Source organism: Thunnus thynnus, chromosome 18, assembly GCF_963924715.1.
Source record: "Thunnus thynnus chromosome 18, fThuThy2.1, whole genome shotgun sequence".
NCBI classification, from domain to species: Eukaryota; Metazoa; Chordata; class Actinopteri; order Scombriformes; family Scombridae; genus Thunnus; species Thunnus thynnus.
The window spans coordinates 6,238,249-6,255,291 of NC_089534.1; the positions used below are offsets into that span (position 1 = coordinate 6,238,249).

A 17,043-nucleotide genomic window follows, 5' to 3' on the forward strand; every position below is an offset into this window, starting at 1 on the left:
CAATGCAGACATGTTTTATTTGTTAACAAAGAAAAACTGTGATAATTTTATTATCCAGAGGCTCCTCAGCTGGTCTGGATCAGTGACATTCAGATGTTTTTAATTTTGAAAACACACCGAAGTTCAGTTTGAGTTTTATTCCAAGATCATAAATCAGCAACTGAAAATAAATATGATCCTGACTTCTGTAAACTCCTATTTTCTTTTAATAGATTTATCAGCAAGGTAATGAAATGTGTTTGGGGGTAAATTTGACGTAATAAAGAAATACAAAGAAATGTGAAATTGTCCGACCAACAACCCAAAACTCAAAGAAATTCAATTTACAATGATATAAAACAGAGAACAGCAGAAAATATTCACATTTAAGAGGCCGGTAACAGCAAATGTTTGTCATTTTAGCTTGAAAAGTAACTCAAATGATTGATGATCAGAATAGTTGCTGATTAATTTGCTGTTGATTGACAAATTAATTAATGAAGTGACCATTTCAGCTCAAATTGGCAACACCAAAATTATGAGTTAAAATTATTTCCATAGTTGGTTGTCAACATTTATTAAACCTCTCTGATGAAGATAAACTACCTTTGCTAGCTTGTTAGTTAGTGTTAGTAATTAGCTTGTCTGTTATTTAGTTGGCTAGCCACTAAAAATATGACTCTGTCAAAATTTACTCCTTATATTAGTTTTTTTTCTGAATGAATACAGTATTAAAGAGACCTTATATTTCTCACTTTTTTAGCCCTTGTAACTTCTTTCTGTTTCTTTTTCAGGAGCTGTAGACCTGCTAAAAGGTAATGGCAAAGAAAAATGACATCACTGAGGAGACGTCTTTACCTGACGTCTAAATGAAGTTGAAAAGACATCTTTTTCAGGCCACTTCTATGCATTATAAACAATATTTGATAATGAATAAACATTAAATTATTATATATTAATAGGTGCAAAACAGACAAATACATGTGTGTGTTTTTAAGCTTAATGTGGATTTCCAAATTTTCAAATAACAAATAAAATCTGTCCTGTATTTCAGGAAATTTGTAATTATTAGAGGTAATGTATGACCAGAATATATTTTTTTCTATTATTATAATTTATTTTAGCCTGCAGTAAATTATATGATTGGTCACATTAAGCTTAAAAAACCTTTGCTCATCATTTCAAAACTGTCCAGTCGTCCATCTACAAAACAAAACAATAGTTTTTAATTTCCGGAGGGGTGAAGTTTGAGTCCAAAAGCAGCAAAAACATCAACATCGACCTACAGAAGCACATAAATGAATCTGATGATGCCTGTCTTTTTTTCTTGTTTCATGCTTATTTGTTTTCTATCTGCTCGTGCCTGGATGTGTCTCTGTCAGGTTTGACAGTGAAATCTCAGCGCAGTGCTGATGAATCGACTCCATTTTCTCCTCTGAATGTTTTTTTTTTTGTTGTTGCAGGTTTTCCTGAGAGGCAGTGTGGGCGTTCAGCTCGATGATTTCTTCTCTTTTTTTATTTCCGAGAAGCTTTGGCAGGTGTGATTGACAGCACACCTCAGGTTAAAGGACACCCACCCACCAAATGTGCACAGCACTGTGGACTCTCCAGTCTCCATTAGGCTGTAAATTACATTCTGAAAATGACTGGATGTCCTTTTCATACAGCTGAAACAGAGTGTGCGTGCAGTGTGTGTGTGTGCAGTGTGCATCCAACCGTGGTGAGAGGATAATGGGAAAGCAAAGAGCATCATTACCTCTCTCCATGCTGCGCTGCACCTCTCGCCTCCCCCTCAACCGACAGGAAAAGACGGGGTGGACGCTGTCGTTCAGATGCTTTGGATCTGGACTCGTTTTAATCTTTGTCTACACGATAATTTTAAAAAGCTCAACAATGCGTTTATTGCTTCAGGCACAGTCTCGAGTACAGCAGCGTTCACTAACTATAAGCTTCTAAACACTGACAGCATGCACTGACGCTCTGTTTCCCAAAGATTTTAGTTCAGAGTCGGCCCGAAATGGAAGAAGTGACTTCCACCACCAGGGAGCTGCGAATAAGACAACGTCTACATTAAGTCGGCTAAATTCTAAAACGCAGAAGAAAAAACAACATGCGTCCACAGTAGGGATTTCAGTAATTCTCCTCCTACTGGAACTGAGCAAGTCAGCCACAGAAAACCAGCGAAGAAGAAACGGCATACTGTTCCCGTTTCTGCAACGGCTTCCTGACATTTAGTTTATTGCGAGCTGATAACAGTTTCAACAAGAGAAGGGTGGTAGATAACTACCTTTAACTCTAAACAAGCTATCAAAGTAGACAATAAAGAGAACAACATTTGCATGAAGTCGTCTGCCATTGTTGTTGTTATTGTTGTCGCTGTGTTTCTTCTTCTTGAAACACTGCGCTACTGCCACCATCTGTTTTGTCGGCGATTTAACAGCGTTTCTACAAAGCCGGCGTTTTCACGTTTACTTCCTCTGGAGGATGCTTTGGAAAAGCTTTGTTTTAGTCTAGAGGGAGGAACAAAACGGAGAGAAGAAGATGCGTTCACGAATTTAGCTGGCTTAGTGTGGACATGGACAAGTGAGTATAAATTTTTTGTCACAATTTAAGATACACTCCAAGATTTTGTTGTAAGACTCAACAGCACTGTAACAAAAATCTTCCAGATTATTTTTACCTATTTTTTAATTTAATATTTTCTTTTTTTACTATATAGTGTTTTCTACTGATTAATGTAAAGGTAACAGGAATAAACCAGTGGACTTGCATGCTGTATGAATTGTATTAACTGTTATTCTCATGTATGATTATTAGCACTGCTGGCAGCACGGCTTATAATCATACAAGTCCGTCCACCACTCTGCTCCAGAGTGAAATGTCTCGACAATTATTTGACATATTTTTGTGATATTTGGTACAAACATTCATAGTCTTCAGAGGATGAATCCCACTGACTTTGGTGATTCTCTGACTTTTCATCTAGTGCTACCAGAAATACTTAATACTTAAGTTTATGACCGAATAGTGCAGGTGTTACTTTGTGTTTACTGCTAATTAGCAAGTGTTAGCATGCTAACATGCTAAACTCAGATGGTGAACATGGCAAACATTACACCTACTAAACATGAGCATGTTAGCATGCTAACACGCTAAACCAAGATGGTGAACATGGTAAACATTACACTTACTAGTTTAGTTAAGTTGAAAAGACATCTTTATCAGGCCATTTCTATGAATTTAAAACAATATTTAATAATAAATAAACATTTAATGATTCAATATTAATAGATGAAAAACAGACAAATATTTCTGTGTTTTTAAGCTTAATGTGGATTTCAAAATGTTGAGATAACAAACAAACTCTTTTCTGTATTTCTGTGATCTAGAATTTGTAACTATTTGAGGTAATATATATATTAACTGTTATTCATTCTAGTCTGTAGTAAATTATATTTTTGGTCACGTTAAGCTGAGGTACCTGAAGGAAAATAAAATCAGAGAAAATACTGTGACCTTGGGTTTCAAGAGTGTTACAACAAAATCAGTGCGTGTATCTTAAAGTTACAGTAGCTGTTTCTTTTGTAGTTTTTATATTGTATGTGTACATAAACAGTAACAATATAGAATCTGTATTATTTAAAATACAGATTAAGTTAAGTATATATATTATCCTAATTGTGATGGCAACAATGTCTCTTCCAGGTTGTTGGTGTTGGGAAGTCAGATCCTGCTCTGGGCCACAGAAAGCTTTGGGTCGGCTCTGTTTGAACACGAGTTAATCTCAGAAAGCAGACAGCATCCACATCTGGAAAACAATGGCTTTTCAGTCTCAGTCAGAGCTGTGTGTGTTTTTTTGTTTTTTTTTAAAATGATCAGCAGGTTCAGCTCTTTGGTATGAGAAAGCTGCACCAGTTTTTAAAGGATTTGGTGCGTGTGCAGTTTATTTTTTCTCCTCTTTCTGCTTTTCTCTCTGCTTTTCATTTCAGATACATTCGGCTGAATCCTCAATCTGTCATTCCCAACATTTGGTAATTATTCCACCTCCCCCCCCAGCTCACCTCCCCCTTCCCCATGAGCCAGAAAGCCTCAGCTGAAAACTCCACATTTCCCCACTCAGCCAGCCGTGAGGATTAAACGTACTCCTGGAGGCTGTAGCTGTCCTTGATGTCTTTTTGAGGGAGTTTGGAGGGAGATGAGTAGCTCTTCTTCTCCTGATCCTGTTCTGGTTTCTCCTGAGGAGGTTTCTCCTGCTTCATCTCGTCCATCTGCAGTTGGACTGTTTTGTTTTGCCTGTTTTTCGGATGTTTGCGCTCCGCTTGCAGCTCTCGCCTCCGTTCCCCCTCTCGGTACAGTCTGTCAGGGTCAGCGTACTCCGTTCGTGTCGTTCTTCTTCCTGGACACGACAAACAAAAAATGACCCCTCCAGCCAGGAGGAAGCCGGCGGAGATGAAAGTGACGCACAGAGCTCCACCAGGCTGATATTTGCTGCTGTCTGGCAGGTCGGTGGTCAGGAAGGTGGTGATGACTTCATTGGTGAACCAGGACGCGGGGACCAGGCAGAGGAAGCTGGCAAGGATGAAGCAGCCCCCCGCAGCGATGGCGGTGTGCCCCTTCGCTCGGTGGCTGCCCCCCCAGCGGGTGCATTTGAGCCCTAGGGAGGCGAGGCAGAGTCCAAACAACGCCACCATGCAGGACAGGACCATGGCGGCCCTCATGGTCTGCAGATACGCCGGCAGCGACAGCACAGAGTTTTTCATGGTGCAGCTGAAGACGCCGGAGCTGTACCAGACGCAGTCCATCCACAGACCCTGCATCTGCGAGATGGGGGTCATGATGCTTGACCAGACGTTGACGCTCACCTTCCAGTTGGGTAGCAGAGTGGCCACCGTGGCGCCGAGGACGCCCAGGAGCGCTAAGGCGAACGCCAGGATCTGAATGGCGGTGGACAGCATGGCTCAGCTCCCCCCCCCCCCTCTCCCTCCTCGTCCCAGCTTCCGTCCCTGTTGGTGCGGCGGCGGCGGCGTCCCGGACAAGTCCTGACAGCAGATAATTCCTCAGTGCCGGCTCCAGCGGGCTGCAACCAGAGGAGAAATGAGAATTGAAGTGAGCGTGAGAGCGTGACGGACACACAGCTGAGGCTGCTGAGCTTTTCTTTCCCTGTTTTTGTGATTTGTGTGTTAGGAGGGCAAGCATGTGTGAGCTCGCTGATTGCCTGCATTAGTTACTCTGCAGCTGATGTGGTGATCATTGACACTCAATTATGTCCATTTAAAGCTGCAGCATCCCTTGGCTCTACTGTTTCTGAGCTGCTTTTCCACTGCAAGAGGAAAAACTAAGTTATTTCTTCTAATTTATTCAATCCTAACCTCTTCATGGAGTTAAACATCTGCAACAAAAGAGGAAAAATTCTTATTTTTTAAAGTTAAATCGTATGAATCTGGAGTCTTACCTGTGTTGAGTGTCTGGCTGCGTCTTCTGAAGTGATTCCTGAGGACGGAGCAGAGAGTGTGAATGAAAACACAGGGTGTGTGGGTTAACAGCCTCTAACTACCTCTCTGCCTGCTGTCTCCTTGGCAACTGTACATACAGTTTCATCCCATTCTGCGTTCTGGAAAAAAGATGCACCAGGAGTCCTTTTGTGTTTTTCCTGCGAGCTCGTTCTGAATAGAATAAAAACCTCTTTGTGCAAACTGACTGAAGTTTGTTTCAGGAAACAGGTTTTCTAACCTGAAGGTCACCGGCTCTGCTGAAGGAGCCGCAGAGCAGCGTTCTTATCAGATGAGTTGATGGCGTTGTACGATGCGCAGAAACGCTTCTCTTTCACGCCTTTGACCACACGAAAGCAGCCGTTCACCTGAAAATGATTGTTTTTATTGTTTTCTTTAGATAAGACTAGTTAAATTCTGTTTTTTTTCACCTCGCTTGAGTTTTACAACCCTCTGAAAAATGCGACAACGCCTCTTAAAAGCTCATTATTGACAATTACTGATAATATCTACTAGACCGAGTCCTTCACTTACAAAAACAGTCACATTTCAGGTGACTGACAGGATAATTTGTGCTTTTAAAACAATCAACACGCACCATCGGGTGGTTATTTCGTCCTCGTTTTTGGTGATGAAAACCGCTGAGCTGTTCTTTGTGCGGCTGCAGTGTGAATCAAGGTGTCGCCCGTCATGTGACTGTATGAAGAATCGCCCTCTGCAACACGGTGATAAGCGTCCGAAGCCCACCCACCCGCTCTGTAGTGATGGGACCCAGCAGTCAGTCAGCCAGTGGCAGCCTGTTATTACCATAATCCCGCAGTCTGGGTCTTATCAGCTTCAAACCTGCACAGACACGAGCTGCTTTTCACCAAACAGAAAACAATAAACACCATTTTTATCCGCCTACCTCACCAAACAGATCCTCTGTGGGAAAATACAAGATTAAAGACTCCGTGGGCGTCATTTCACCCATCATCACTGGATAATTAAAGTTTTTATGTTGATATAATAACTGTTAACAAATAAGAAGGATTCAGTTTCCCACAGGACATACAGAGCGATGATGTCATCGTGTTCGCCAAACCAGCGGTTACTGCAGCTTTAAAGTGGGCAGATTTCTGATGGAGCTTCTGTAGTCGTCAGAAAAAAACAGCAGTTTTTGGGTTTTAGCCTCTTAAGATGAAGCAAAATCTACTTGTGACGCCACGTTACAGGTTACAGCATTGATGTAGACAGATGTTACGCTCACTAAAGTTAATGAATTTTCTTAGTTGTCTGTTTAATAGTGTTTCTAACCAGACGTACCTTCAGGTTAGAAACACTAAAATAATAATCAGCCTCTCGAGAGAAATAAATAATTTGAACTTAAACTGGTTTTCTCACACACACACACACACACACATAAAAACACACTAAAAAGTCTGTAATTTGCCAACTGAGTAATTATAGACAGATTCAGTGTTTGATAATAATCAGTTAATACACTGATACATTAAAGCAACTGTAAATAGTTTAATTAAATTTACATTTAAATGATGCATTATCCAACATACAGCATACACAGCTGTTATTTAAGTTGTTTTAAAAGCACAATTTAAAAGAAATTTTATTATTGAATTCTTATTTTTTTAAGTATATGAGTTTATAATTTGTTCCTTGTTAAAAAAAAGTGTAATTATTCTGAACTCCAGACTAAAAGAACATCAGTGTTATTCAGATTCAACTAAATCAAGAACAGCAATATAAACACAGAGACATTTATAAACACTAGAATCAGCTATTTTATAAAACTGCTTCTAAACTGACTGTTTTTCGTAGTTTTTCCTGCTAAAATATATTAATAAAATGAAAATTAAAACAAAAATTGTTCACTTTCATAGCAGAAAGGAGCTTTAAATCTTTTTTTTCTTCAACTGGCAGCTCAACACATTTTTGAACCTAATGAAACTCCGTTCAGTCTTTTAAATGGAAGCATTTATAGAACTATGTACTTATTAAAGATCTCTTTCACACGTTTTAAAACATGTAGAAATACTCTGCTTTGAAAGATAATGGGTCTGATGTGTTTTTTCCACAGAAAAGGTCATTGATTATTTTATTTACATTATCGATTAATCTGCAGATTATTAAACAAACATTTTGAACAAGATACAAATACAAAGATCTTTATTATCATCTCTCCACAGTTACATTTATACTTTCCAGTTCAAATATTACATATGATGACATGAAATTGTGTTTCCCAGGATAAGGTATCCCTGGTGATGAAGTAGCGTAAATGCAAAAAGGTATTTTAACTTTAGAATAATTAAAATGAAGGTTTAAAAATATAAATAAAATAATAGAGAATGAAGCATATAAAGTCTATAAAATGTTACAAAATAGAGAAAAATGTCTTGTTTTGAGAAGCTGTTTGACAAGTTGTCAGTATATACTGACACACACAGAAAGAGAATACACAAACATAAACAATAAACACATCAGACATAAACACGTGATGCAACAGAGACTCCAAAATAAAATAAAATAAAATAAAATAAAATCTGGTTCTCTGTTCCCGTAGCCGTCCTTTCACTCTGTGACTTACAGGTCACAAATGAAGAAGGAAAAAACCTGAATAACATCATTAAGATGAAGAAGCTTTTATATTTAAAGGCACTAAAAGACAAAAACTTAACACAATGTTTGAAATGTTCAGTGTATCAGTGGACTCTTCAACAGGATATCTGTAAGAATATAGAACAAAATCTAATTTTTGAAGGTGTTTGGGATATTTTGAGTCCTGGTTGAAGTTAAAATATCAGAACATGGTGAATTATAAACAGGACAAGAAGATTTATATGTATATATATTATATATATATGTTTTTGTTTGTTCTTATTTTGTACCCTTGAATCATAATTTTTAAACTACAATGGGAAGCTTTTTTTTTTGAGAATTAAATTTTTAAGCTGCTGACTGAGGCTCAAAATGTGAAGCAGAGAGATTTACTTTACCTTTTTTGTCTGTTTGTTTTGTCCTGTTAAGTTTTTAATGTATTTAGCTGGTGGTATTTGTTTTGTTTTGTCTATTTTTATTTTATTTTGTAGTTGTAGGCTATGTATTGTTATTTTAGGTACATAATTTGTGCCCATTTGTTCAATAAAATTAAAAAATACACACACACACACAAAAAAAAACAATTATTATTCATAAATCATACAAACAGTAATATGTAGACTTTAGACAGAGGATGGAGAGTATATTAGTGATGTTTCATTAATGGGCTCCGACATATAAAAGCAGCGGTATGCTCCTTTAACTCGAGTGTCTCATAACTCACATCCTGCTGCTGCAGCGTGCAGGCCTCCTGTGATCGTGGTCACACAGTTTGTCCCACATACTGAACAGCTCGTGTTAATATCCAGCTGCTCCGTCGGGTCGCTCGCTGATGTGAAACGAGGTGGCGGTCGATTACAAGCAGACTCTGGAGGTTTGACTCGACGCCTGCGGGCCTCCGTCGTCCTGCTGCTGCACAGCAAGCAGAGGACAAACTGGGGAGTGTTTCATCAAATATTTTCTCTTTTTTTATAATGTGTTTGGCCTCCGATCAGCATGAAGCTGAAAGATTTATGTTCTCTCTGCTCTGCCTCATTATTCCGCTTCATTTATATTAAGAGATTTTGCTCCAGTTTGTGTTTGTTTGGTTATTTCATGAACTACTGAACTGATTTTAAACAACATTTAGTTGGAAGTTTGGAGATGAAACAGGAGATTCGTTTTTGATTTAACTTTTTATTGTTTTTCAATTTGTTTTGGAGATTTTATGTTTGACTTTATTTTTAGGCAAGTTTACTAATAGAGTCTGTTTCATACACGAGAATATTCAAACTGCTTTAAAACAACTACGGCAACTAAAATTAAATTAGATAAATTATGAAATCTCTGATCCTTGAGATGTTTAGTTTTTCTTTCAAACTGGTATTATTTTTTGCTTTTTACACAGTTGGTTCTTTTCGCCCCATTATAGAGTTTTCCTCATTATGTGTTCCCATTTTAAATGTTTATTTATCTCCTCAGTGTTACTGACCCCTCTTGTTAATGTAACGATCCCACAGGTTTATATTCTGACCACCAGTTCACATTATTTACACGTCGTTTCTGAGAAATCACATTTTGTCCCTGAGTTCGGTGGCTGAAAATACTACAACACCCATGATCCTCTGCTGCCGTTGCTATTGAGAAGAAGCCGTGGACATGAATCAGAATGTAATGAACACGTAAACAAAACGTGTCGCCATAGTTACTGAATTCACTCAAAAGTGACCCAGAAATTAAAAGTGAACTGATTTAATCGGCAGATTGTAAAACTGTTTTTCTCAACATTGTAATTTTTAGCTTCTGCAAGTCTAATTTCTGTGATTGGCTGTTTCATGCTGAAATGCACCTTGGGAGTTGTAGTTAAACTTCTGCCACCAAGTTTTTATGTTTTTATCAGAGAACCAAATATTTTCTAACATAGTTGTCACAGCATTTCATAAGATAACATTGATGTTTAATTGTTGTGTTTTCTTCTAATTTGTTGTTATATTTTATCCAGTGTTGTTGTGTTTTGCACCTCTGGGCCACCGTACCTTTCAAATCAATCAAAATTAAATTTTATTATACAAAAGAGGAAAATCCTGTTTGTCTGAGGTGAAAATATTTTTAGAGTAAACAACAAAAGCTTTTTTTATTGTGTTTATGTTGTTTTTTAATTGTTAATTGCAGCAGGAATATTTATGTCTGGTTTTTTGGTTGAATATTGATGTATTCAGTGTGGTTGTGATTCGGCAGATTACTTCCTGCATGAATACATGTTCGTTTTTTAATGTAAACATTTTTGAAGTTTAACATTTGTAGAGTTTTGTTGCTTGTTTGTGTTCAGACTGGACTCAACTGCTGCTAATTTATAACTAATTTTCAATTAATCAGAATATGTAGACCCAAATGATGTAATCCAGCCTTGATGTGAGTGGATGTTTCTTCATATTCTTATTAATTTAATATAAAACAACACATTAAGGAGGCGGCGACAGCACATAAGTGTTAATTTGAATCGATTTCTGGCCCCATTTGATCAGATGTTGTATCAGAAGAACTCATTCCTTTACATGGATTCACTCTTTCTCCATAAAGAGCCTTTGACTCTCCAACCTTTCATCCAATCTGGCTGAAATTAGCTTCACATTAAAGCAGGCAGTTTGACCTTTGACCCCACAGTCACAGTGATAATAGTTTGGAGCTGAATCAAACCATCTGGCAGAAACAAAATCCCCCCGAGGCTCCATCAACCATCAATCAGCAGGCAGACGGGAATATAAATGAACTGCTTTATCTCAGCCGAACACACACACACACACACACACACACATTGATATTTAAATTAGGAGTGTGCAGTATGAATAAAGTCACTCACAACATTATGGAACCTGTGTGTCTCTGGGGGAGAAAACAGATAATACTTTAGATAAATCATGATAAATAAAATCTAAATTTGTGCTCTTGAATTCATAAATTAATCTAATTTTGTATTTATTTGCATTTTTTTTATTTTGATTAAATTAATCATTTGTTCACACACATTCACAGATTGTAACATTTTTAACATTTTGTTTCAGGTTTGTCAAAAACAACAAAAATATAAACATGAAGCTCCTTGTTCTGAAAAGTTATTTCAGATAATGGGATGTTGCAAGGAGTCGTTTTGGTTAAGATGTAATATTAGTATATGATTGTATTCTTACGTGGTTTGACCATGTGACTCCAGAACGACACATGGCATTGTTTTCTAATCTGGCGCCTCTATCAGCATCGTCAGGACGACATCATCTGTCTGTGGGTCAGTAACTGTTACACATCACTGTTCAACAATAATGATGTTTTATGATGTGACAACACTGTGGTTGAGGTCTGGTTAGGTTTAGGTAAAGATCATGGTTTGGGTTAAAATGTTCACTTTGTTAAGGTTGGAGAAACATGTGCTGTGGGTTAAAGTTACTACTTCCTTAAAGTTAGGCCAACTTTGTCATCATGGCAACAATAATTAAGATTAGAAGATGATCGTAGTTTCGCTTTTTAAAAAGTGTCTCCTGTAACAAAGTCTGCTGTTGGGTTAATGCCTCCGTCCAGCCTCCTCCTCTGAATGAAGAAATCTGTCCACATTTATATACGTCATCTGAACTGCATCACTGCTCTGGGTCATAATAATTACTAGATGGCATCTGTCACTCTAATGCAACTTCAAACTGTATGTTGTTTTTGGACAACTGACATTACAAACTGTTGTGTCGTTTTTCTTGGGAGGACAGTCTCCTCCTAGGTTTGTTTAAAGGAGTCAGTTAAGTTTTCTCTATGTAATATTTTATATGATTGTATTATAAATGGTGATACATCATGAGACATATATTTTATGTTAGGATTTTCCGTTGTTTGTCCGTCGTTTGTACTTATTGTTGTTGCCTCTCTCGGCCAGGACGCTCTTTAAAAAAAAGTGAGGTTTTTCTGATTAAATGAAGGCTAAATTAAATACATAGAAAAAAAAATTGAGTTTATTCAAAGTAATTTTTATTTCAGTCAATAGTTTATCTTTAAGTTTTCACCGAGCCACTTGGCCTCACAAAATCTTTGTCCTTCAATCACGACAATTTTCACAATTTTATGGCTTAATTATACAGAATATTTTACTTATTTATATAATTAAGATATTTATAAAACGACTGGTCCTTCAATACACAATTAAAAGAAGAAACTGTAGAAACTCACCAGCTGACAGCGATGTGACATGTTCATCCTCTTACTGTTTACTGAGGAGACACACACACACACACACACACACACACACACACGCACAGAGTTTCAGAGCTGTTTGGGATGTTTTTGGAAACAAAGCGTGTCAGGTGTGTGTTAGTGTGTTTGCAGGTGAAGTGCAGTTCAGCACATTCCTGCTGTTCAAACACCGACCACATACGTGTGTGTGTGTTTTTATTGCTATCTTTGTGAGAACATTTTGGTCCTCATACTTCAACAGGACTGTTTGAACACTTAAACATATTTTTCTTGCTGTAATCATTCCTCCTGTTCATACCGACCATTACAGGATCTCTTCATAATGAACTTACAATGTAAGTGATGGGGGACAAAATCCACAGTCCTCCTTCTGTGCAAAAATATATTTCAAAGTTTATCTGAAGCTAATTTGAAGCTTCAGTGTCCAGATGAGTCAGATCAAGTAGATTTCCTTCAATAGTTATATAACTGAGCGGGACGCGTGCCTTTGTCCTGCACAGCAAGTCTTCAATTAATTTTTCCAACACATTTTTGGCATTTTTTCTTTAAAAAAATATAGTGAAACTGTCTTCCGATCAACTTTATTAACTAAACATTGTAGTTCTACTTCAAACTCTGTCCGTATTACATTTTTGACATTTTTTGCTTGGCTGTAAACTAATCAAAAGTTCATCTTCATGTGTTTGGTGCACATCCAGGACTGAAGAGACCTAAATCACCTGACTCACCAGAAAGCAGCTATTGTATCGGTCAGATAAAAAGTTACATTTGGCATTTAAAAAGTCACTTAAGCATTTTATTGTGAAGTCTAATTAGGAATTAGGACTGTAACACAAACTAGAAAATGCATTTCCTGCGGAAAATGCGTGTGAATGCTGACAGCTGAGATGAATCGTAAAGCGTTGCTGAAAATGCAGAAATCTGAAATGAATTTTATTTAAAAAAGCTGAAAGTTCAAATGCATTGCACTGCACTGCTGAAAAACCTGGAAGCTGCACTGTATTACTTTTACTATTAACTAAAATTGTAAACTAAACTACATTTTTGTTATTTCATAAGTGTGGAATTCATCAGCTCAAAAAAAGTCAAGCTGGAAATAAATATTGGTATTACACATTATTTTTGGCATCAGTATTTCAGTTTAAGACATTTTAAAATAACTGTTGTATAATAACATGACATGAAATGAATTTAGGCAGGATAGTGTTGCAATAAACACATATTCAATAACATTTGTGAAGCCATTCAGGCTGTGGAAACATTTTGGGACTATAAATTCATTCGTTCATTCATTAATATGTTATTTTTAGGAACTTAGGGATCCCCCAACAGGGAAAAGGGTGAAGGCGGGTTGGGTGACTGCTGCCATCTGGCAGTGATATGGACTTATGGATGCTGTACTCCAGTGGCAGCACTCAATCAGAAAAACAGCACACATTAGCACAGGAGATGATATTCTCCTGTTCTCTAATCTGAAGAGGCAGAAGCTGGGACATGGCCTGAAATCCATGCATCAAAGTCCTACACATGTCTGAGAAGGAGTGGCCACCATACAGAAGGACAGTGGGACCTTGCAGAAAGTTAATATTGTCGCCTGAAGCCAAACTACAGACAGAAACGTAAGTGTTGCTTCAGTATTTTATTAGTGGTTAGTTAATAGTGTTTATTCCAGCATAGCTGCTACACTGTTAGTGTAGCCATTGTGTTGACATAAGATGTCTATTATGTGTGACAACAATATTAATACATTGATTATAAATACACAGTGCTTAGTGCCTGTATAACTTCACAATTGAATAGCAGAATCCAAAACAACAACTGTATTTTTAGGATTCATTATGTTAGTAATGGTCCATATGTATGTGTCCATGTGCTCTTTCCGGTCCGAAGTGGGAGAAGAACTTGGGCCTTCTTCAAGATGAGCTTGTAAGCATTGTAAGATTGAAATTAAATGTCTTCTGTGCATAACTTCATCACAAAAACTGCTTTTTCTTTTTAGCTTAAGTACGTCCTAGACAGAAATGCACTGCAACAGCAAAATCTGGTAGCGGAAAGTCCCTAAACCTGAAGCAGTCTGGGAGCAAACAGAAGGCTTTTACCCTGGTAGTGCAGCACCTTCCTCCCGTCAGGCGCCACTTTCTGAAAAGTCCAAGTAAGGGTTCCAAGAAGTCCAGTCAGGATCTCTCAGCAGCGACCTCATCATCTTCAAGAAGGACGCAGACCAACCTCGTTGATGCTCTGATCACAAATCTGGTTGTAAGAAAGCCGCGATGGCCTTGCAGATCGAAGACGCCAACGCCCTGATCAAGCGTGTATCAGACAAAGCACAGGAAGAGATCAGCATCCTGGTCTCAGGTGTCACAAAAGTCAAGGACATCAAGGTGGTCAACAAGACTGTCATTAAGGACCTTCTCACAGTGTGTGACTCTCCGCAACAGTTGGTGGAATCAGTGAAGGAGTCAGATCCTTTATTCGACAGCGTTGTAGTGATTCATTTGAAAATCCATCTGAACACACTCATAGACCCTCCCCCAAAGAAGTCCAAGTCCAAGGTGACCAGGTTCTTCTCAGCTGTGGGCAAAGCATTATCCAAGCCCTTTAGGATGTGCATCGGGGACACCAGTGAGCTTCAACAAGCAGCAGCAAAGTCTGGTAGCTCTCAATTTTTACTAAATTTTACTTTATTTTTGTTGTATTTTTATTATTTTTTGTCAATTGCTGATGGATATTTCTGTGGGGAGAAGAGTTTACTCAAGAGCAGGAGATCCTTCATCTCCACAGCAATAAGACTATTAAATTCCTCCTGAATTGACTGGATAGTTTTTTTTGTTTTTATATTTTGATGAGCTCTTGACAAATTGAATTTCCCTTTGGGGATCAATAAATTAATATCTATCTATATCTATCTATCTATCTATCTATCTATCTATCTATCTATCTATCTAAATCGTCCAGCTAACGAGTTGATCATCAAAGATGGCAAAACCTGCCTCGCAAGGACTTCTGGGGCCTAGGTTGGAGCCAACGTTTGGAGGCTAACATGAGTGATTTTGTATGCTGTGTGTCTGTGTGTGTGAATTTCACTGCAAAGACTGTTCTAGACAATGGATGCTGTTAAACATGTCATATTTAACTGAAAGCAACTAAAGAATAGAAAAGAATATGAATGAATATAGAATGATTCCAACTTGTTGATATTTCATTTTCCATTAAACAGGGGCCACTAGACGACATGATGGCTGCAGTTACCTGGCTACATATCAATGCAGGCTTGCTCAGGGGGAAGGTGGCTGAGACGAGTATGCTATCAAATCAGAAAATGGAACAGCAGGAGGTCCTGGAAAGGACTGCACTATCCGATGATAGTGACATGACATCACAACAAAGGATCCCCTGCTGTTTGTTTTCGATTACTATAAGGATATGGACCTCTTCCAAAACATGGCAGATGAGCAGGATTTTAGAATCTGCTGCATGTTCCTGGGTCGCTGGGATGACGACACACACTGAAGTCCAGTCCAACCTGGACTAGCCTTACCCTCGTCGAGTATATTTACATTACAGCTGTCAAGTCTTCAGTTTTTGTGAGGACTTTATGTCAGTGGTTTCTATCTAACCTTTTAATATCCTGTTTAATGTTAATACATAACTTACCTACTTTTTTCCCTCTTCCTGTACAGTTGTTTTAGATTTACAGTCCGCTAAACAGGACTGAATCATTGAGTATGAAGAAACCTGAACTGGACTTATATGTCAATTGTGTTTACATCTCCCTCCTTATTCTCCTCAGGTCTGTTTACATTACACCTGTCCAGTCTTCACTCCTGGTAAGCAGCCTATATTAGTGGTTTCTATTTAAGTTTTTAATATCATGTGTTTTCAATGTCAATCCCTAACTTACCTCCGTTTTCCCCCACTTCCTGTCCTGTTGTTTCAGATTTAAAGTCCTCTAAACAGGACTGAATCATTGAGTAAGAGGAAACGTGAACTGGACCATAAGTCCTGCCCCCTCTATGTTAGCGGATGGGACATGAGCCAAACTAAAAAATCAAAGTGCACGTCAAATACATTTTTCCCAAAGCTGGTTTCTGTCATTATAGGTAGTTCTTATCATGCTGATGTTTGTCCAAGTACTATTTTTTTTTGATAACATATATACGGTATATAAAAAGGGTGTCTGACGATATGATTGACAGCTGTGACAGCTGCTCTCAAACCTCCATCGGGTGGCAGGATGGCTGAGGGGGTGTGTTCTGCGAGCCCGACTCTACTGCACAGACTCTGGCTCCAAATGAAATCACACAAGCAAGATGGCAGCTCCCAGGAAGGAGAAGTTTTGGCGTCACTTTTGCATAACGGTAGGAGCATGTATAAACAGAATTGGAACCCCGTTCATTCCTATGAAAGTTGCTCAGTGGCGCATGAAGCAAAAAAAAAAATCAACTTCCCCGTATGAAAGTACCCGGATCTTCCGCATTGTGCGGCCCATAGAGCATGCACACTCGTGACTTTCGCTGGCCGAGTTGGCTACTTCCGGTTTAGCCCTCCGGCTAACTTGAATGGGGATAAAACAATTCAATCTCTTTGAGGCTTTTGAAATGTGATCAGACCGAACTGATTTAATTCTGATAGTGAGACAAGTCATTTCATTGGGGTTGTGACGTTTAGAAAGATTTATCCGCTGATTTACAGACGTCTCTTTCACAATGTAAGTCTATGGGAAAAAGTCTTTTTGGGCCAGTGTGCATCACGTGACGTAATTACACGG

General features: G+C 38.3%; 1 protein-coding gene across 1 annotated transcript; it reads right to left on the reverse strand.

The window, feature by feature from the left end:
• Positions 1 to 473: 473 nt before the first annotated feature.
• Positions 474 to 12,786, reverse strand: LOC137169367 (claudin-20-like). The gene has a single exon (XM_067572494.1). It carries the CDS (start codon positions 4,932 to 4,934, stop codon positions 4,113 to 4,115), a length of 822 nt encoding a protein of 273 aa, XP_067428595.1. The 5' UTR covers positions 4,935 to 12,786; the 3' UTR covers positions 474 to 4,112.
• Positions 12,787 to 17,043: the final 4,257 nt, after the last annotated feature.

Coding starts and splice junctions, on each gene's coding strand:
- LOC137169367 (XM_067572494.1), bottom strand. CDS start 4,934: ATGCTGTCCACCGCCATTCAGATCCTGGCGTTCGCCTTAGCGCTCCTG.